At 46.0% G+C, this 20,935-nt stretch overlaps 2 protein-coding genes across 3 annotated transcripts in view; one reads left to right on the forward strand and one right to left on the reverse strand.

Annotated features, from left to right (window-relative positions):
• The window catches only part of LOC309330681 (gonadotropin-releasing hormone II receptor-like), a 64,401-nt gene that overhangs the window by 34,298 nt on the left and 9,168 nt on the right, over window positions 1-20,935 (reverse strand). The gene's annotated exons all lie outside the window — the stretch shown is intronic.
• Window positions 1,919-15,050, forward strand: POLR3GL (RNA polymerase III subunit GL). Of its 2 annotated transcripts, none has more exons than XM_081842540.1 (8): window positions 1,919-2,149; window positions 4,248-4,438; window positions 4,979-5,108; window positions 7,512-7,580; window positions 8,264-8,320; window positions 10,841-10,914; window positions 11,889-12,002; window positions 13,407-15,050. In XM_081842540.1, exons 2-8 carry the CDS (start codon window positions 4,313-4,315, stop codon window positions 13,491-13,493), a joined length of 657 nt encoding a protein of 218 aa, XP_081698666.1. In that variant the 5' UTR covers window positions 1,919-2,149; window positions 4,248-4,312; the 3' UTR covers window positions 13,494-15,050. The 2 variants fall into 2 exon arrangements, with proteins under 2 accessions (XP_081698666.1, XP_081698665.1); XM_081842539.1 differs by lacking the exon at window positions 1,919-2,149 and adding an exon at window positions 2,670-2,781.

Raw genomic sequence — 20,935 nt, forward strand, 5'->3', positions numbered from 1 at the left:
CTATCTGTCTTTCTGGGGATTTCCTGGCTACTAAGCTGTAGAAGCTCTGTGCAGGAAAAACACACCAAGAGTGCATCAGAGCATGTGCAAAGTGATCACCCGGCACCACACACATGCTAGAATGAAGGGTGAGCACGGCCAGCAGTCAGGGACGATGGGAGAATCCAGCTACATCCGGAGGACCACATGTCCCCCACCTCTGGTCCAGAAAAGACACCTGTGTACATTAGAAATAGATGCCGAAAAGAGATTGCACAAACTGACTCATAATTAAATGCATATTTTTAAAATGTAGATTGCTATTCCCTGCCCCCCTTTTTTCTCTCCGTGTCCACTTCTGCTTCTTTCTCCCCCTCCATCTTCTCCTGCATCTCCCCCCACCCCATGCTCTGTTGCTATGGCAACCACCGGCTGGGCAACACACAGGCAACCCAGGGTGATGGGCTGCTGAGATGCCTTAGCGGATGGAGAAAAGAAGAAGAAGGAGAGAATCTAATAGCAATATGTCTCTGGCTCCTGCTCTCCCCCCCCCCCCCCGCCATGGCATCAGCCCACGTGCTAGTGTGGCTCTGCTATTAATATGATGTGCAGATCAAGAAAACGGTTTATTTTTATGTCTGTGCAATTTTAAGGCCGCTCTCTGAGCAGGGGAGGGAAGAGGGGGATGAATCACCTTAGCAGCTCCAGGGAGAGATTTCAGGGTGGGGAGGGAGGGGGAAAAACTCAGGAAATCAGGAGGGGATTGGGATCAGAAACGGGCGCTTGATCACGGGGATTGTGGCTAATCCTAAAATAGCTCCATGCCTCCCTTCACCTTAGCAGATCTGTGTGTGGCTATTTATTGATGTAGGCATTTATTTTCTTACATATACACCCCACAATTTGTCCATCAGAGAACCCAATTCATAGGGTCCCGGGTGGGCCACCCATCCAGGCCCTGACCAGGCCCAGATCAGCTTAAGGCCTTACCTACCTTGAAACCATTATCTCTGGAACCAAAAACCAGTAGAGAGGGAAACGCACCTTTGCGCATGCTCAGAGGAACTTTACTTGATGGTGACGATAAGTTGGCATGTACAATGCACAGGCTTAACGGTTCAAACCCCCACTCAGCAATGAAACAGACTGGATGGTTTTGAGCCATCCTACCTTACAGAGTTCTCATGAAGATGGAATCATAGACTTGTAGAGTTGGAAGGGGCAAGGGTCATCTAGTCCAACCCCCTGCAATGCAGGAATCTTTTGCCCAACGTGGGGCTCGAACCCACAATCCTGAGATTAAAAGTATCGTGCTCCAACCGGCTGAACTATTCCAGAGGTGATGTTTAAAACCCTGAATGACACAGGCCCCAAATACCTGAAAGATGACCGCCTTCCAGACAGACACTCCCGGGTGCTGAGATCTGCAGAGGGGGCCCTCTTGGTTGTTCTTCCGCCCTCAGAAGTTTGGGGTGGTGGTGACCTGGGACAGGGCCCCATAATTGTCTAACTCCTTGCCCCATGTTGGTGCATCGAGCCCCTTAGCTACACAGCTTTTGGCTGAAGACACATCTCTTCACCCTGGCTTTTGACTCGAGATGTATATTTTCAGAACATGCCTTATTTCATAATTTTAAGTTGTCTAAAACTGTTTTAAATATTGTGTAAAAGTGAACTTTAAAATTGTTGTTGTTTTTAATTGTTGTAACCTGCCCTAGGACCTCAGGATGAGGGGGGTGGTAATGAAGTGTGTGGTAATAACAACAACAACAACAACAACAACAACTGTATAGAATTGCACTGTTAAATATATAAATGAATTTCAATTTTAATATATTTAAATGATATTTATATGTATGCCCATACACACACTTCTTTTAATATATCATGTCCTATATCTGAATGAAAATGTGAAAGTGGGGGGAAATAATATGTAAAGGGTTTAATGGTGTGTAGGAGAGAAGCACTTTGGAATGCGGAGACAAATCACTTGATAAATGCCAAGAAACATTTTCCTTAAAAAGAAAAAGAAAAAATCTGCACCCACTCTTATCCCTGGTGTGTGCAACAACGAGAGGAACGGCTGACAAAACAGAGGTATCAGCCGATAAATTAACTGCTTGCTGTTGACAGGTCTACTCGGGAGTAAATCCCAATCGCTGGTTTCAAGGTAAATGCACGATGCAAGGCTTCAGTTCGGTTGACCATTTCTGGGGGGGGGGGGGGAGAGAGAAAATTGGTGCGGCCCGATCCCCTGCGCGTTTACTCGGAAGTAAGCGCCCCTGTGCTCAGTGGAGTACCCTAAGTTACATAGGCACGGGTTGCGGCCGGCACCTTTTTGAAGGACTTGTTCTGCGTAAGCCTGCAACCCTAGATCCGCTTACCTGGGAGTAAGCCCCCTATGTCTCTTACTCCTGAGTAAGGTTACAGAAGGTAGCTTCTTCACTTACTTCCAGCCAAAACACATGCTGCGTGATTTGATTGCATCTATACAGGGAGACCAGCCTCCACCCACTCCCCGATTGCAGGGGGTTAGGCTAAATGACCATTTGGGTTCCTTCCGATTCTAAAAAAAAATAAAATGATTCCAAGGGAACAAAAACCAGCTTGACACCCTCCCCATTCACAAGTTCTTAAGCCACGCCTCTTCCTCCTCCCTACCCTCCTCCCTATTGGCCGCGCGCCGAGGAGCTCCGCCCCTTTCGAACGTTGCGTATCCGGCTTCGAAGGACCCGGCAGCAGCTCTAGCCGCTGCCTCCCCCCACCCCGCCCCCACGTGGGCCTTGCAAAGGGGAAACTGAGGTAAAGGCGGGGAGGGGGGAGGTCTTGGATTGATGGACTAGCTGGTCCGGTCCATTCTTCAATGAGAGGCCTGGGAAGGAGCCCCGCCCATCTCTTGGTGGAGGAGAGGGACTAATGGGGTAATAAGGGAGAAAAGGGGAGACCACCCCCGGCCCTTCTAGCTCAATATTGTCCACACTGACTGGCAGTTGTAGCTCTCCGGGATCTCAGACACTTCCGGCCCTCCCACCGAGGAATCGAACTTGGGAAGTTCTGCATGCAAAGCAGCTTCGCCGCCGCTGAGCTACGGCTCATTTTTCTTTTTGCAGTTGCAGCTACGGCTTGCTTCTGAAGGACAGCCTGCCATCCCGAAGGGCAAGTCGCCCAGCGTGGCGTGGGTGACATTGTGTGCGTGTGTCCCACGGTGGGCTGGCTCGATCCAAATGCCACAGGTCCAGAGTGTAAACATCTAATGTGGAACTGGTTCGATTTTCGGATGCATCTTAAAGTCAGCTTAAATAGGAAAAGCTCCCTGCAAGGAGAAAAATAGCAAGGAAGCCAAGCAAACCCCTTTGCCCCATCTGCTAGCTTTCCACTTGCAGGGTTTGCTTGTTTCCCACAGAGATCCAACACAAGTTGAAAGGTGGTACAGCAGAGAGAGATCTCCCACCTTTGTTGGTAAGGTCAGCTTTACCACCTCAAGTTGAGAGGCCAGAGAAGCAAAAGTGAGGACTCCGGCACCCTTAAAGGTAAAGGGACCCCTGGCCATTAGGTCCAGTCGTGACTGACTCTGGGGTTGTGGTGCTCATCTCGCTTTATTGGCCGAGGGAGCCAGCATACAGCTTCCGGGTCATGTGGCCAGCATGACTAAGCCGCTTCTGGTGAACCAGAGCAGCGCACGGAAACGCCGTTTACCTTCCCGCCAGGGTGGTACCTATTTATCTACTTGCACTTTGACGTGCTTTCGAACTGCTAGGTTGGCAGGAGCAGGGACCGAGCAACAGGAGCTCACCCCGTTGTGGGGATTCGAACCGCCGACCTTCTGATCAGCAAGTCCTAGGCTCTGTGGTTTAACCCACAGCGCCACCCGCGTCCCCCTGCACGCTTACACAAGTATTAAAGGTGCAAGTCACCTTTGCCCCATGACTCTGCTCCCTCCTTCGGCTGTGTGTATCTGGCCACATGCTGTTGTGCTACGTTACATGGCAATGCTGTAACCACAACTGAGCTTCATAACTGCCGTGCAGGCCAAACATCTGTCTAATCCAGCATAAATTACATTCTCATATATCTCATAATAATGAGATAAATTTAGGACCATTTCTGCAACAAGTGCTCATTTTCCAAAAATTACGGTATGTCCTGTGCTTTCCCCCTCCTCTGGGGCCTGCTCCCTGGTATTTTATCTGTGTTAACTGAGACTCAGTCTGGCAAAAAAGCAAGATATAAAAAGTAATTTATATCTCTCACCTTAAATTGTGTGACAGATTTTGCCTCCTGACAATACCTCCCCTAAGACCATCAGTACCTTTTTCTGCCCAGAGGACCAATCATGGCTGGAAGAGGCGGCAGAGGGAGGGGCCGCGGCGGTCACATGACCTTCAACGTTGAAGCTGTGGGCATCGGAAAGGGGGAGGCTCTGCCCCCACCCACCCTCCAACCATCCCCACTGTTTCCTGTGAGTCTGGATTGCTTTTTCTTAATTTCTCTCCCCCCCCCTTTATTATATTTATTTACATTCCATATCAAACGTGTATTACCAAAGCAATGTTGATTTAAAACATATGGTAAATAAAATAGGCTATATAAAACAATGAATGCTCTAAAGGAAACTGTAGTATTGAATATTATAGTAGATCAAATATTATGTTAAATAGAATATTTATAATCCTACCAGTAGAATATATTGTGCTTTAAATAAACGTAACCTGAATCCTGAAATACTGTTCATAGGGTAGCTGCGTGGTGTTATTTCTATTTATACTGTAATCCATTTTACATTTTTTCTTAATTTGATCTTGCCAGGGGGTGGGGTAGGCAGGGTTGTCTAGAAAAATCAGACATATTAATTTATCCAATAAAATTTTCCATATTTATTTATTGCATTTATAAGGAGCTCAAGGTGGCGTACAAGGTTCTCTCCCCTTCCCATTTCATCTCCGCAACAACCCTGTGAGGCAGGTTACCTTATCATGTCTCTTGGCCTCTCCCTGTACAGCCCTTAGAATATAAACCTGTTCCACTGCAAACGGGAGAGGAGGTTGAATACATGTTGGCCCTGAAACAAGAACTGAGGGGTGCTATGAAGAACCTGCCGTACTTCATCAAGCCTTCTGCACCAAAGAAAGGTAAAAAAACAACAACACACAACAACCATAAAAACCCACCAGCCAAGAAGAATGCACAATTCCTCCTCTGCTAGGAGGACAGTAAAACAGCTGACCCACCTCTTAAATATCAACGGGCAAAAATAGCTTGCCATCTTTTAATCGCTACCCCCACCCCATAGATTGGCTGACCTGTTTCAGAGTCACAGAACGTTCACCGATGGGAATTTTGGGTTTGTTTTTTTGAAGGAGGGGGAAGGGTCAGTCATGAATGTTGGAAGTCATAAGAACATAAATAGAGCATGCTGGATCAGGCCAATGCCCCATCTAGTTCAGCATCCCAGTGGCCAACCAGATGCTCTAATGGGAAACCCAAACACAAGAGCCCTCTCCCCTCCAGTGGTTTCCACCAGCTGGCATTGGTCCTGGAGGCAGAACATCGTCATCATGGCTAATAGTCATTGGTAGCCTTCTCCTCCGTGAATTTGCCTAATCCTTCTTTTAAGGCCACCCAAGTTGTTGGTCTATTCCCAGAGCGGTTTTCACAATCAATGCCTCTTTCCCAGGGAACTCTGGGTATCCCATCTCTTGTCACCCTTAACAAACTACAGTTCCCATGATTCTTTGGGGGAAAGTCACGGCTGCTTCAAGTGGTACCATCGTGCTTTGAATGTAAGGTGCTGATGTGACCTATATCATCTGGCCGCATCATTCCCAGACCTTGCTGTGAGGACTGGGCAGTGGCAGGCAAACAGGAGCAGATTCACTCCCATTTTTCAATCCCTCCTTTCAGTGTGGTGTTAAGAGCGGTAGTCTCGTAATCTGGGGAACCGGGTTCGCTTCCCTGCTCCTCCACATGCAGCTGCTGGGTGACCTTGGACTAGTCACACTTCTTTGAAGTCTCTCAGCCCCACTCACCTCACAGAGTGTTTGTTGTGGGGGAGGAAGGGAAAGGAGAATGTTAGCCGCTTTGAGACTCCTTAGGGTAGTGATAAAGTGGGATATCAAATCCAAACTCCTCCTCCTCTTCTTCTTCTTCTTCTTCTTCTTCTTCTTCTTCTTCTTCTTCCTCTTCCTCTTCCTCTTCCTCTTCCTCTTCTTCTTCTCCTCCTCCTCCACCTCCCTGTTGCTTAGCTGTATCCCCTCTCGGTCTCCTCTTTTCCAGGCTGAGCATACCCTGATCCCTCGACTATTCCTCATAAGGCTTGGTCTCCAGACCTTTTGTCACTTTCATCACCCTCCTCTGCACATGTTACTATAGGCATGTGCATCCCGGAGATATTGCAAAATCCTCCCCCAAGTCGAGTTTCTCTGGGTTGTAAAATCCTTTTCAACTGTGGTGTCATATACACCTTGTTAACCTGAGGCCACTTGGTGTCTTCAGTGTGTGCAAACCCAGTGACTCTAAACCCCAAATCTCTCTAAATTTCAGGATTGCTAGATCCCTATCGAGTGGCTGGTTTTCACTGGCCTAAAGCCAGCTTCAGGTTATGTTGACAAGAGGTCATTGGCCAAGCTGATATTAAATACAGACCTGTATTTCAGCGGAGCACAGCAGAGATCTTCTGCTGTGATCCACCAGCCTGGGCGACCTTCCTGGTCGGAGGAGCAAAAGCCCAGAGGAGAGGGTCATAAGATGCGATGGGCAGCTTTCAGGAACTGTTCATTCATTCTTCGCCAAACATATTTTTTAATTCCAGGCTCTGGTTTCACTCGTAGAATCAAGGCTCTTTGAGCTCCACAGTGACCACTTGAGGAATTGGATACTGGGCACACACAAAATGAGGATCAAGAACTTTCTTCTTCTTTTGAAAGCACACTTCTGGGGTCTCTAAACAGCCCTGAGAATATGTGGGTAGCACCTGGTGGGAAATCTCAGTGGCTAGATTGGGAACAGTGTTTTCTGGAAACTGCACAAGCATTGCTTTTGTTCTTCCCAGGAGTGTTTGATTGACCACAGTGAGAGCAGGAGGCTGGACTAGATGGGCCATTGGCCTGATCCAGTGGGCTCTTTTATGTTCTTTTGTTGTTCTGAGGATGCTGGAGACCATTAGAACAGGCTTCCTAAACCTCGGCCCTCCAGATGTTTTGAGACTACAATTCCCATCATCCCTCACCACTGGTCCTGCTTGCTAGGGATCATGGGAGTTGTAGGCCAAAAACATCTGGAGGGCCGAGGTTGAGGAAGCCTTCATTAGAACAAAACCTGTCTCGACTCATAAGAGCAGAGAGGTAAGGGGAGGAATAAGGTAGGGCCTGTTGCATATGGGGGCAGGTAGGAGGCAGTTTTGGTGTGTAAAGAGGGCCTGCCCATGAAGAGAACCACAAGTTAGCCACACCGGGTTTAGTCAAGTCCCTACATCTGTGTGTGGGTTGGTAGACTGGCTTGTTTCTTGAAACCTGTCTGCATCCTGCATTTTCCAGATGTGGAACGCTATTCCGACAAGTATCAGATGTCCACTCCTGTTGACAATGCCATTGAGTGGAGTCCTGGTAAGTCGGGGAATATTTTATTTAGTTGTATTCATTTGGATATTTGCACATCCCACACCAGCCTCAAGGACTCCTTTCCCCCCTTGCCTATCGTGATATCATATTGGAAGATATTTATATATCATTTTCCATTTCAAGAAAACCCCAAAAACAAATGCAAGTACAAATTGATGAAAACATACCATGAAACAGTAAAAGCGACACAGAAACAGATGAGACGTAAGTTGCATGCAGGGTGGAACCGTTGAAATTAATCAACCTAAGTTAGTCATTATTTGTGAGGTGGTTTGGAGGGTACAATTGCATTCCATATGCGTCATCCAATTGCAGCCCTTACAACAAACCTGCGAGTTAGGCTGATGTTATTACCCCCATATTAACAGTGCACACTGAAGGGCCTAGGTAGGATCCTGTCTCCCCACCCCCACATTATTCCCCCAGCCCACCAACAGGGATGAGTGAGACCTGTGTAGAGTATAGGCAGATAGAGTTCCCTGCTTAGAGCACAAGGCAAAATTCCTACTTGGTTTTTTGGGGGGGTGGATTTTTTTGGGCGGAAATAAATGGTGTTATTAGGAATTTTGAATGGCTCTGAAGTACAAAAGTGATAGATTTTGTAAGAAAATCCAGCCTTCCACGTGTGCTCAAGTAGTTAAATTTTGCTTGGCTATTTATCTTTGCAGATTGGAAACAGCTACCCCAAGAATTAAAGATCCGGGTGCGGAAGATTAAAAAGCAGAGTAAGTACTTTTCCGCATTCAAGCTAAAGTCAGAACAGCAGCAACAGAAACCCCCCTTTCCTGACTTTTACGCTTTCCCACCCCACAATCGCCCAGGTGCAGGCCAGGTGCAGAGCAGGGATTTGACCCTTCATCTCTGTGCCTCAAATGGCAGCACTCTGCTCACCCAGCTCTTAAGTATCTGCATCCAGTAGGCCCCCACCACTGGTTTAGGAAGCAATGTACGAACACTATCAGCCACAATCCATATCTATCCTGTTGAGAAAAGCTGCCTTTTCATCTCCCCGCAAGCAGGGATCTGATTTGAAGGTGTAAGCCTTATTTAGTTCTTGCATTTATATATTCCTTTTTTAAAAAAAGTTTTTATGTATACTTTTCAGGTTTATACATTTCATTAGTTTTACAATCAATTTAACATTTCAAAGTTTGACTTCCTTCCCCCTCTTTCTGCGGTTCCTAAAATTTATTTTAAAATATTTTTTGCATATCCAAATTCGTTTAATTTGCTCATTTTTATTATCTACTTTAAATATATACTCTTATGAAATTGCAGGTTGTTACAATAATCCTGTCAATGTTCTTACCTGTTTACAATTTATCTGTAAATAAATAAATCAAGATAAAAGTTTGTTATCTTGATTTCTTATTCTTACGGTAAGTTTTGCCATTTCTGTATATTCTATAAGTTTTTGTATCCATTCTTCCTTTGCTGGGACTTCTGCTTCTTTCCACCTTTGGGCAAGTAGTATTCTTGCTGCTGTAGTTGCATACATAAATAAATGTCCCTATAATTCCCCAAAGAAAAGCTTCTGGGCTTTTTTTAAACAAACGTTATTTTAAACATCCTTTTCAATTAATTGTATATCATTTCCCATTTATATATTCCACCTTTTTCTCCAAGGAGCTCAAGCTGGCATACATAGTTCTCATTCCCCCTGCCCCATTTTATCCTGACAACAACCCTGTGAGGTAGGTTAGGTTGAGAGTGAGTGACTGGCCTCTAACCACTGCACCACACAGCCTCTGTGAAAACAGCCATGCCCCCCACCCCACCCGCTGGTGTGTGGACAGACAGCGACTTGGCAACTTGGAAGCACACACCCAACTGTGTACAGTGTGCAAATGCGATTTGAAACAGAGGGGGTGGAAACAGCCCCACCGCGTTTTAAGCCGGTAATGTGTGCACAGCCTAAAGCTCTGCCCACTGTACCATGCTGCCTCTGCCAGTTTACAAGGGTTCTTTCCTGTAACAACCCATTTAGCTTTTCCTGAATTGCCCAAGTCCCCATTTACGCAGCTTACTGTTCAGTTTTATGGGGAATTTAGTGACAGATTTCCGCTCAGAATTCCCACACCCTTTCCCGGTTTAATCCTCAGCCAGGGAGATGAGTTCAGACAGGCAGAGTTTGTCACCCTTTCGAAGAGAGCTGAGGCCTCTGTAAATCCAAAGTGGGAAAGAATCTTGTAACTAGCAAGTTGGCCTGAGAGAACCTTCTGCTCTTGATGCTCAAACCTGGTGCAGAAATGATCACATTAAGAGGATGTCCTTCGTTGGTGGGTCTTCAAAATGGAGGGTGAGGGAGAAGATGGTGGTCTCTTGGGTATGATGGACCTAATCATACTAGGATTTTATAAATCGCTGCTTTTCAAAGTTTTCTGCCCCTGCCACATTAACGTGCCAAAGAACTCCTGTGTGTTGCAGAGGATTCTGGGACATGCCATGGCTTTCGGTTAAGCAGATGAACCCAGAACCCTCATTCTTGCCCCTTGTGAGCTGAGAGGCCACATTCGCACCATATATTTTAAGCACTATGATACCACTTTAGATAGTTGTGGCTTCCCGCTGAGAATTCTGGGAGCTGTGGTTTGTTTAAAGGTGCTGAGGAGGCCACAAATTCCCCACAGAGCTATGATGCCCAGACTTCCCTGAGAAGAGGGGTTGATTGTTAAACCACTCTGGGAATTGTAACTTCTGGAGGGGAACAGCGAAAATGTTGAGATGTTTCCCATGGTTGATTGTGGGAGCCTTATTATTTAAAATATAAACTGAGGTGATTATGTGTGTGTGTGTGTGTGTGTGTGTGTGTGTGCGCGCGCATTTAGATATTTCTGGCTGTTTATATTATCTGTATGTGTGTATTGAGCTGTTGTATGTTTTGGAGGCCTTGACTCTTCGTTGCTCTTTGTGGCTCCTTGTTGTGAACCACTCCCTGGTATGTTTTATATTTAGGAACTGTTGACCACACAAGTAGTTAAGATAGCCAGCTCCTTGAATTATGCCTGGGGAAAAATGGGCAGCCTTCAGGAGATGTCAGTGTGCTGATGTAAATGTATGCAAGGGCTGTAGGGCATCTTTTGTGTGCAGAAGGTAATGGGTTCAATCCCCAGTGGCATCTCCCAGTAAGACTGGGAATGTCCCAGGTGGACTAATGGTCTGGCTTTGGAACAGAAGCAGCTTCCAGCATTTACCCTGCTGTCCTCTCTCTGCAGTGTTAACTTGATGGTCTCTTTTTGGTACAGGAGCCACCGTCCTTACCCCCAGGCGCAAAACTCAGTTGCCAGTAGACAAAGAAGAAGCCATCAAGAAGCTGGAGGTAAGAACATAAGATGAGCCTGCTGGATGAGGCCTATGGCCCTCTGGTCCAGTATCCTGTTCTCACAGGGGCCAACCAAATGCCTCTGAGAAGCCCGCAAGCAGGACTCAAAGACAAGAGCACTTTTTGCCCTCCTGAAGTTTAAAGCAACTGGCTTTCAGAAACATTAAGGCCAGGGTGAAGAGGTGTGTCTTCCGCATCCTCCGAAAGCTGTACAGTGAAGGTGCCAGACGGACCTCTGCAGAGAGGGAGTTCCGCAGTTTAGGGGCCACCACAGAGAAGACCTCTGGGTTGTAACCACCATCCCTGAGCATCTGAGAGCAGAGGAGCTACCAAGAGGGCTGGTCTGTAGGGAAGAAGGCAGTCTTTCTGATATCTGGGGCCTGCATTGTTCAGGGCTTTAAAGACTACTGTGAGCACCTTGGATTAGACCCAGATATGAACTGGCAACCAGTGCAGCTGTTTTAGAACAGGGGGTAAATCAGAATTGTAGAGTGGGGAGGTCCTCTAGGGGTCATCTAGTCCAACCCCATACAATGCAGGAATCACAGCTGAAGAATCCCCGACAGGTGGCCATCCAACCTCTTGTTTATAAATCACCAATGAAGGAGAGCCCAACACTTTCCTACGTCATCTGTTCAACTGTCAAACAGCTGTAACCGTCAGGATTATATGTGAGATCTAAATGGAACCCCAGCCACCAATCTGACTGCTGTATTTTGGACCAAATGAAGTTTCATCTTGAATCAACCAGAGATGGTGAGATCCATTGCAAGTCAGGAGTGAGTTGTATATAATAGGATGGAGAGCAGGAGGCTGAATCAAGACCTCCCCCTTCACCCAGTTCATGTGATGGTTCCTTTGGGTCTCAGATCCTGTTCTCAGCGCTAGGAGTCTTCCCTTGAAATTGTGATATAATAAGCTTGTGTCTTAATACTTAAAATTGTTTCCTTAATACTTAAATTGTTTCCTAGACTTTGGAAAAGAAAGAGGAGGAGGTGACATCTGAAGAAGAAGAGGAGAAAGAAGAGGGAGAAGAAGGGAAGGAAGAGGAGGAGGAGGAATACGACGAGGAAGAATTTGAGGAGGTATGGAGGACAAAAATCAGTGGAGCAAAAATCAGAAACACAGACCCGTCTTTGGCAAGAGGTGCAACCTGCCGTTTCTCCGAGTTGATGGGTTCAGGCTTCCTTCCCTGCACAACCCCCGCTTGCCAACGCCACCACTAGACCTCTTAGCTAAAAAAGTGTGTGTGGTGCCATCCCAGAAAGGTTTCTCTGCTCCCTAAAATTCAGAGAGGCATCCAACTGGGATCTATTTGGCAGGAAGATTTTGGATATCTGCACTTTTTAAAGCTGAGAAATCAGCGTTGACCAGCAAATTCAAGGCACGAGATACAGTGGTACCTCAGGTTAAGTACTTACCGTATTTTTCGCTCTATAAGACGCACCAGACCACAAGACGCACCTAGTTTTTTGTGGAGGAAAACAAGAAAAAAAATATTCTGAATCTCAGAAGCTAGAACAGCAAGAGGGATCGCTGAGCAGTGAAAGCAGCAATCCCTCTTGCTGTTCTGGCTTCTGGGATAGCTGTGCAGCCTGCATTCGCTCCATAAGACGCACACACATTTCCCCATACTTTTTAGGAGGGAAAAAGTGAGTCTTATAGAGCAAAACAAAATAAAAAAATTCCTTCCAGTAGCACCTTGAAGACCAACTGAGTTAGTTCAGTTGGTCTTTAAGGTGCTACTGGAAGGAATTTTTTTATTTTGTTTTGACCATGGCAGACCAACACGGCTACCTATTTATAGAGCAAAAAATACGGTAATTCGTTCTGGAGGTCCGTAGTTAACCTGAAACTGTTCTTAACTTGAAGCACCACTTTAGCTAATGGGGCCTCTTTGCTGCTGCTGTGCCGCCAGAGCGTGATTTCTGTTCTCATCCTGAAGCAAAGTTCTTAACCTGAAGCACTATTTCTGGGTTAGCGGAGTCTTTAACCTGAAAGGTATGTAACCTGAAGTGTATGTAACCTGAGGTACCACTGTATTCACATTTTGTTTCCTTTAAAAACAAAAAGGATTGTGCTTCTACTCCTTAAGGATAAGCTAGAAAGTGTGTGGGCCACATCTGATGAAATCTCAGAAAGCCAGGTTGTCCAAAACATCTGGAGGGGCACCAGGTTCATAGAATCATAGAACTGTAGAGTTGGAAGGGGTCCACAAGGGACATCTAGTCCAACCCACTGCAATGCAGGAATCACAGCTAAAAATTCCTGTCAGGTGGCCATCCAACCTCTGTTTAAAAGTCTCCAATGAAGGAGAGTCCACCACCTTCCGAGGTGGTCCATTCCACGGACAAACAGCTCTTACCCTCAAAAAGGTTTTCCTAATGTTGAGAGGAAATCCCCTTTCTTGTCATTTGAACCTGTTGGTTTTAGCGAAAGCTTGTTCTAAACTCTCATCTCTGCTGCCCCCCTTTATTCTTCTTCAACAGGAGACGGATTACATCATGTCCTACTTCGACAACGGTGAAGATTTCGGGGGCGACAGCGACGACAACATAGATGAAGCCATATACTGAACGGGGCGGCCCACCCAGTTTGCAAACAGGGAGGTGCGTCTCACAAGCGCCCCAAACATCTCTCACCCACTGAGGAGCCTTTTCTGCTGCCCCTTTGGGGTCCTTGGATGGACAAGCTGTCTCGCTTCGGGTGGGCTCCTGCTTGGTTTCTGTGGGGCCCCTTCACAAGCGGAACCTGCCGGAACCTCTGCTCATTCGGCCTCTAGGTGGCATCGCTGATCCATTCTTCCCTGGGTGCTCTGTGTGTCTCTGTGTGGGCACTTGTTGACAAAACCAGCACAGGAACGTTGGATCTTTGGCTTCCTCCATTTTCTTCTGGAAAATGTGGGTTCCTTTGGGTTTAGTAGGAGAGCGTGTGAACTCCTGACACATCTGGCTTTCTTTCCTGAGCCTAGGAAGGAAATGGAATCCTTCCAGAAGACACTGAAAGGGACTTTTATCTGCGGTGTTAAAAACCATTCCTCTCGTTTGATCTTCTCTTTTGTAATGATGCCTTGTGTTTGTTTTTCCTCTTGTGTGGAAGGCAGTGCCAAACGAATACCTAAGATACTGATTTTTTTCTTTGGGAAGTATTTTAACGAGACGGTTTTAAATTCCACTTTTCTACTTTTGACTTTGTGAAGCCCTGTTGAAGATGAAGGGGATGGATAGGAGGCAAAGGAGATAGCCAGCCTCTTCGAAGAGTTGCTCATGGAATGCATAGAAATTCCCATTTTGAGATGTACAAAACCCAATTTTTAACTTGTATTTTAATCAGCAACAAGGTTTCGGTGCTGTACTTTTGGCTGAGAGCTGCCAGCTGCATCCACAACTTTCCCATCTCAGGCATAACTGTTGAAGATGGTGGGGCTATTCCCCCCCCCCGTGATATTTAACCCTTATCAGGATTTTTGCAAGCACAGCTGGGCTAAATACTCACCCCACTTTCCTGGAGCCATTTATCAGCTGCTAAAGAAGAAGGACTTTTTAAAGGTCTTATAGTTTTCAAGGGTGTCATCCTGTCTTTAAAATGCAATGTGGACAAAGGTTCCCCTCCCTCTTCCTTTTACAAGAGGCCCCCAAATTGAAGCCCCCAAATTGAAACAAGCTGGCCAACCACTGCAAGCAGGCCATGCACATTTCTGGGACAGACTGCCCTGCCACTCAGCCTCAAAGATGCTCTGTCTTCTGCTTCCTCCTAATAATTATTCTGGGAGCAGTGTTTGTGACCAATGGGAATCCTGACACACTGACAAGCAGAGCATCCCACCTGTTCCCTTTAGGAATCCTTCAGCTGGTTCAGAAGGTTCTTTCTTTGAACCAGCTACCTGATTTGCAGCAGTATTCTCAAGCAATCCCTAAAAGTCTCAGTGAAGCAGATGAGTGGATAAAGAGAAGACTTTGAGGTTAGGGACTTTCCTCTAAAATAGGATTACTGCAAGACAGAGCCCTTCCCTTTATTTTTGCCTGTTGGCAAGTTTTTAAAACGCCTCTCCTTTTTACAGTGTGCGTGGGTATATATATATGTGTCTGCATATAAATTATTTTATTGCAATAAAAGTTTCCACATTTCCCCCCGTGGCTCGTTCAGTTTCCTGAGGCTTCCCACTCACAACAAAGCCGAAAGGTTTGCCCATGTTTAGGCTGCATTTGCACAGCAGTGTATTCTGTATCCCCGATACTTTCCTTAATTCTTCATTTCTGCATTATGTTTGAGTTTTCACATGACATAAAAGCTGCTTTCAGAAACGTAGTGCCTGTTTAGTGCTTGTTTCCGTGTTGTTTACAAATGGATTTTTCCTGGAAGCAAAAAAATTAAAATTGAGCACCAGAGTTGAGCTATAGTCTGTTATATTTCTGGAACTGGCTTTTTTACCCTGTGTGAAAGCTCGGATATAATGTTAGGAAAACATCAAGGAAATTGAACAAATTGCTACATGAATTCATAGAAGAGAGGGCTATTGATGGCTACTAGCCACAATGGCTATGCGCTGCCTCCACAACTTGAGGCAGTGATGCTTCTGAATACCAGTTGCTGCAAACTGCAGGAGGGGAGATTTGCTCCTGGGCTCAAGTCCTGCTTGTGGGTTTCCCACGGGCACCTGGTTGGCCACTGTGAGAACAGGTTTTTTTAAAAAAGGTAAAGGACCCCTGGACAGTTAAGTCCAGTCAAAGGCGATTATGGGGTTGTGGTGCTCATCTCGCTTTCAGGCTGAGGGAGCTGGCGTTTGTCCACAGACAGCTTTCCAGTTCATGTGGCCAGCAGGACTAAACTGCTGCAGCAGTACCTATTTATCTACTTGCTCTGGTGTGCTTTCGAACTTCTAGGTTGGCAGGAGCTGGGACGGAGCAATGGGAGCTCACCCCGTTGCAGGGATTCGAACCGCCAACCTTCTGATTGGCAAGCCCAAGAGGCTCAGTGGTTTAGACCACAGTGCTACCTGCGTCCTTGTGAGACCAGGATGTTGGACTAGATGCGGTCATTGTCCTGATCCAGCAGGCTTGTCATAGGTTCTTAGGTTCATAATGCAGCCTTCGCTGCTCCGAATGAAACGGCCAGAAGCAAAATGTTGGTAGTAGTTTCTGGGAAGAGCAGATGAAAGGGCAAATTTGGCTGGGGGAAAACCATCACAGAAGACCAGGGGAGCAGCTGGGACTTTTAGCACTGACTAGTTGCAATCTAAAAATGCCTCCTTTTGATTTTTGTAAGTTGGAAAGAGGAAGTAGTATTTATTTTTATCATTATCATTATCATTAATTAATTAATTAATTTTCTATACCGTTATTCCAAGGATCACAGGGCGGTTTCCAATTTAAAAACATCAAAATACATGCCATTGTAACAAACAAAAACAACACACCCCTGGAATATAGTGGAAGGAACAGGCAGTGGATTGTGCAAAAAAGGCGAGGAAGAAGAACAGGAAGAACGGGGCGAAAGGGCTATGCACTCTGATTACATGGAAATCCAGAACAGCAAAATCCAGAAGATCTTCCAATCCCCTGCTCCATTAAACCCACCCCAAATTTCTAGTGAAAGTGCGTTTGAAAGAGCAAAGGTTAGTGAAAGGGCAATGGGTGATGAAAGGATGGTTGCTGACCGTGCTCAGAGAGGGGGAGCTTCAGTCCTACTCAGACCTTTGGCTGCCTGACTCAAAGCAACTACAGTTGTACCTCAGAAGTCAAGCGGAAACTGTTCCGGAAGTTCAACTTCCAAAGCATTTGGAAGCCAAGCTGCTGCAGCCAATCAGAAGCCGTGGAAGCCGCGTTGGACGTTCGGGTTCCAAAGAACGTTCACAGACAAGATCACTCACTTCCAGGTTTGCGTCATTCGGGAGCCAAAACGTTCAACTCGCAAGGCGTTCGGCTTCCAAGGTACGACTGTATTTGAAGCTTGGTGAATTCTGCAGAAAAAAGAAAAAATTACGGAGTATGGGTTGCAAAAGTATGAGAAATTGGCCAGAGTCCCTCAGTTTGTTTGATTATTGCAGACTGCAGGACAGCAATACCTCAAGGACCGCCTCTTCCCATATGAACTTATCTGGATACTGAGATCATCCTCTGAGGCCCATCTTTGTGTGCCTCCTCCATGAGATGTCCAGAGGGTATCAACACAGGAACAAGCCTTTTCTTCAATGGCTCCCCATTTTTGGAATGCTCTCCCCAGGGAGGTTTGGCTGGTGCCTTCATTATACACCTTTAGGCGCCAAGCGAAAACATTCCTCTTTAACCAGGCCTTTGGCTGATTGACATCTAATGCTCTTTTAAATGTGTTGTGGAAAGGGGGGGGGGTTATTGGTTTGTTTCTGTTCTTATTTTTATTTTATATTATATACTTTGTGTTTTTATATCGTAATTTTATGCTGTGAACTGCCCTAAAATCTACGGGTAGGGGGCGGTATACAAATTTTAATAATAATAATAATAATAATAATAATAATAATAATAATAATATATTGCATTTATATCCTGCCTTTCCCCTCCAAGGAGCTCATTAAACCCCCACAACAACCCTCTGAGGTAGGTTAGGCAGAGGAAACAGTGACCAGCCCAAGGTCAACCAGTGAGCTTCATGGCAAAGTCAGGATCTGAACCCTGGTCTCCTAGGTCCCAGTCCAGCACTCTAACCACTACACCACACTGCTGAATTCTTGCTTTATTTTTTCCCCTGTAGAATTGCAGAGTACGGGATGCGAAAGATGTGAGAAATTGTGCAGAGTCCCTTGGTTGCTGAATTTGGCCCCAGCCCCACCACTCAATGCAAAATTTGGATTGCTTGGTGTAAAAGATGCCCCATGTTGTCTTTTGTGTTTTAAAGTGAAATTCACAATCTTTAAAGTGACGAGAAGTTGGGGACTGATCCAGGATTGACTGTCAACTTTGATCCAGCAGGGCTCTTCGTGTGCCCTGGACTTTATTCCGGCAGCTGGGAATGCACCAGACGCATGACGGACGAGGGGATAGAGTGATGGGGAAGGTCTAGGGTGAAAAGAAGGAGAGAGTTTGTAACTCTGTACAGTCAACAAGCTTCCACCCTTGGCATCTGGGCTCTGCTTCTGACAAAGGCCTCCGGACAACGCCAGCCCTACTTGGCTGACCCCTCTGCTGACGCACTTCGAGGATTTAATGTTCTTGTGCTCTAGGGGAGGTGGCCAGGGTAAATTTCTGACTGCACGCACTTAGGGGGATGCTTCTTCCTTCTTCCCACTTTGTGTGTCAATAGCAAAGCAATACGCGCCACCGTCGGTTTGAGTGAAAGGGCCAAACTTACAATGAAGTCAAACCGTTGCTCAGTGTGTTTCCTGCACTGACTGGCAGCATCTCTCCAGGGTTTCAACATTCTTACCTGGAGATGCAAAGCTCAACAGCTGATATACAACCCTTTCCCTAACAGGCAGATTTGTGTGTGTGCCCCAGTTCTGAAGGGGCCCAGAATGTGGCATTGGGGCAGAAACAAAATTTTAAAATATCCTTCCAGTAGCACCTTAGAGACCAACTAAGTTAGTTATTGGCACGAGCTTTCGTGTGCATGCACACTTCTTCAGATACAATGGTTAGAGCGTGAGCCTAGGAATGAAAGAAACCCACGTCTAAACCCCTATTCACTGAGTGACCTTTCATGTGCATGCACACAAAAGCTCATACCAATAACTTAGTTGGTCTCTAAGGTGCTACTGGAAGGATTTTTTAAAATTTTGTTTCGACTACGGCAGACCAGCACGGCTACCAACCTGTAACCTAGAGCATTGGGGCAGGAAATTCTCATGACAATCTTCCATGTTTGATAGAAATCCAAGTTCCTAGCCCTTATGGTGGAGAACGCCTGCTGAAATCTCCAGAGTCGGAGAGATGGTTGAATGAAAATGTTCCACAGTTGAGGCACCTGCGCCTCATGCTGCTGTTGCCTCTCTCCAAAATTAGCAGCAAAGGAAAATAAATAAATTGTGCATTGTTCATCAGAACAACCCTGTGAGGTGGGCCAGGCTCTGTGTGTGTGTGTGTGTGTGTGAGAGAGAGAGAGAGAGAGAGAGAGAGAGAGTCATTCAAGGTCACTCAGTGAACAGGGATTTAGACCTGGGTTTCTTTCATTCCTAGGCTCACGCTCTAACCATTGTACCACACTGTGTTTAGTTTTGCCTCCCCCTGCCTCCCATGATTTCTTCTCCCCAATGCTGCTGTTTGGTATTTCATGGAAACTGGAAAGGACATATTGCTGTTGGGGGCTCTGGGTGTCAGGCTGTGGCCAGATTCCTCTTTGGGGACATCACACAGCAGAAGGGATGTGAGCAGGATCGAGGTAGTTGTGTTGCAATAAACTTGGTACATGAAATCATGGAACTGTAGAGTTGGAAGGGACCACAAGAGTCATCTAGTCCAACCCTCTGCAATGCAGGAATCTTTTGCACAACGTGGGGCTTGAACCCACAACCCTGAGATTACGTGTCTCCTGCTCTGCCAACCTACTATAATTTATGGTGGGAATGTAAGTTGGTTGAAGATTTTGATGATTTAATTTTGACAGAAATAGGACTAAAGGAACTATTGTTTGCTGTCCAAAATTAAGGTTGCTGAATATTTTTTGATGGCACCAGTGTAGATGCATTGTCAAAAGAACTGGTCATATATCTGACCGTGGCGACTCAAATAGTAATTGTGGCTCAATGGAAAACAGCCCAGCATCTTACACTGAATGCTTGGTAACTCCGAAATATAGCTACAATGGAGAAAATTACGCAAAATTTGAGATTTCGACCAGAACCTCCAGGCACTTTTGGTACAATTTGTCGTTCCTTTATTACATATGCATTGGAACCATCCTTTTCAAGGCAACTCTCATCACAAGTCTGGCAAATCTACAACTACAGTTGAAAATCAGATAATGCTGATATTTTTCGCTTGGACTTTTGTTATTTTAACCCATGTGCAACTGCACTCATTCTATTTGTCTATGTTATACTTTTGCTTTTCCTCTATTAATTTTCACCTGTTGTTTTAACGGTCCTCTCTGGTTTTTATACATTATAAAAGGAGGAGGGGAAAAAGAACCTTTATCAAAAAAGCGAGAAAAGCTTTCCTGCTGGGGTGAGATTCCTCCTTGGGGACATTGTAGGGCAAGGGGTTTGAGGGAAGGTCAAGGTGGGTGTGTCGAGGGCTGGGGAGCGACGTCACTGTTTCCAGTGGAATGGAATTTTCCTTTGGTGGCAGCTGAAGAAGAGCAAACACTTTCCAAGAATACCTGGAGGCCGGGCATTCCTGTCCACAGACCACTTACGCAGGGAGAGACGAGTTTACGCTCATGGTCAAATGCAAGCAGGACTTGATTTGGACAGAAGCTGCTACTTAATTCCTGTGCCAAGACTTGGCCGTGCCTCAAGGATGCAGTGACGACACAGAGTACCTCTGGGCATGCAAAGATTGCCTTTGCTGCGTATCACATCCCATCGCCATTTTATTTCTGTAGCATGCAGAGTCATGTGTAAACTTGACCCTCAGCCTCCAAATCTTTCTCTCTCTCTGAATTTCAGACCCATGACAAAGAGTTTCAGGGACAGGCTTCATATATAGACCAGATTCAGGTCCAAAGTACAGTGGTACCTCGGGTTAATTTGTTCTGGAGCTGCATTCTTAACCTGAAACTGTTCTTAACTTGAGGTACCACTTTAGCTAATGGGGGCCTCCTGCTGCCGCCACACCGCTGCTGCGCGATTTTTGTTCTCATCCTGAAGCAAAGTTCCTAACCCGAGGTACTACAGTATTTCTGGGTTAACAGAGTCTGTAACCTGAAGCGTCTGTAACCTGAGGTACCATTGTAACGTGCACACCATGAATTGTTTCTAAAATCAGGAGTGTGGGAACTCAGCCTTGCAGGCTGGGAACAATAAAGCAGCACTGAAGAGCATTGCTGAACCAGCAAATTGCGGAATAGATGCAAATCCACCACGCCAAATAATGCAATAGCTTAG

The sequence above is a fragment of the Podarcis erhardii genome (assembly GCF_964252035.2).
Source record: "Podarcis erhardii genome assembly, chromosome: 15".
Lineage (NCBI taxonomy): Eukaryota > Metazoa > Chordata > Lepidosauria > Squamata > Lacertidae > Podarcis > Podarcis erhardii.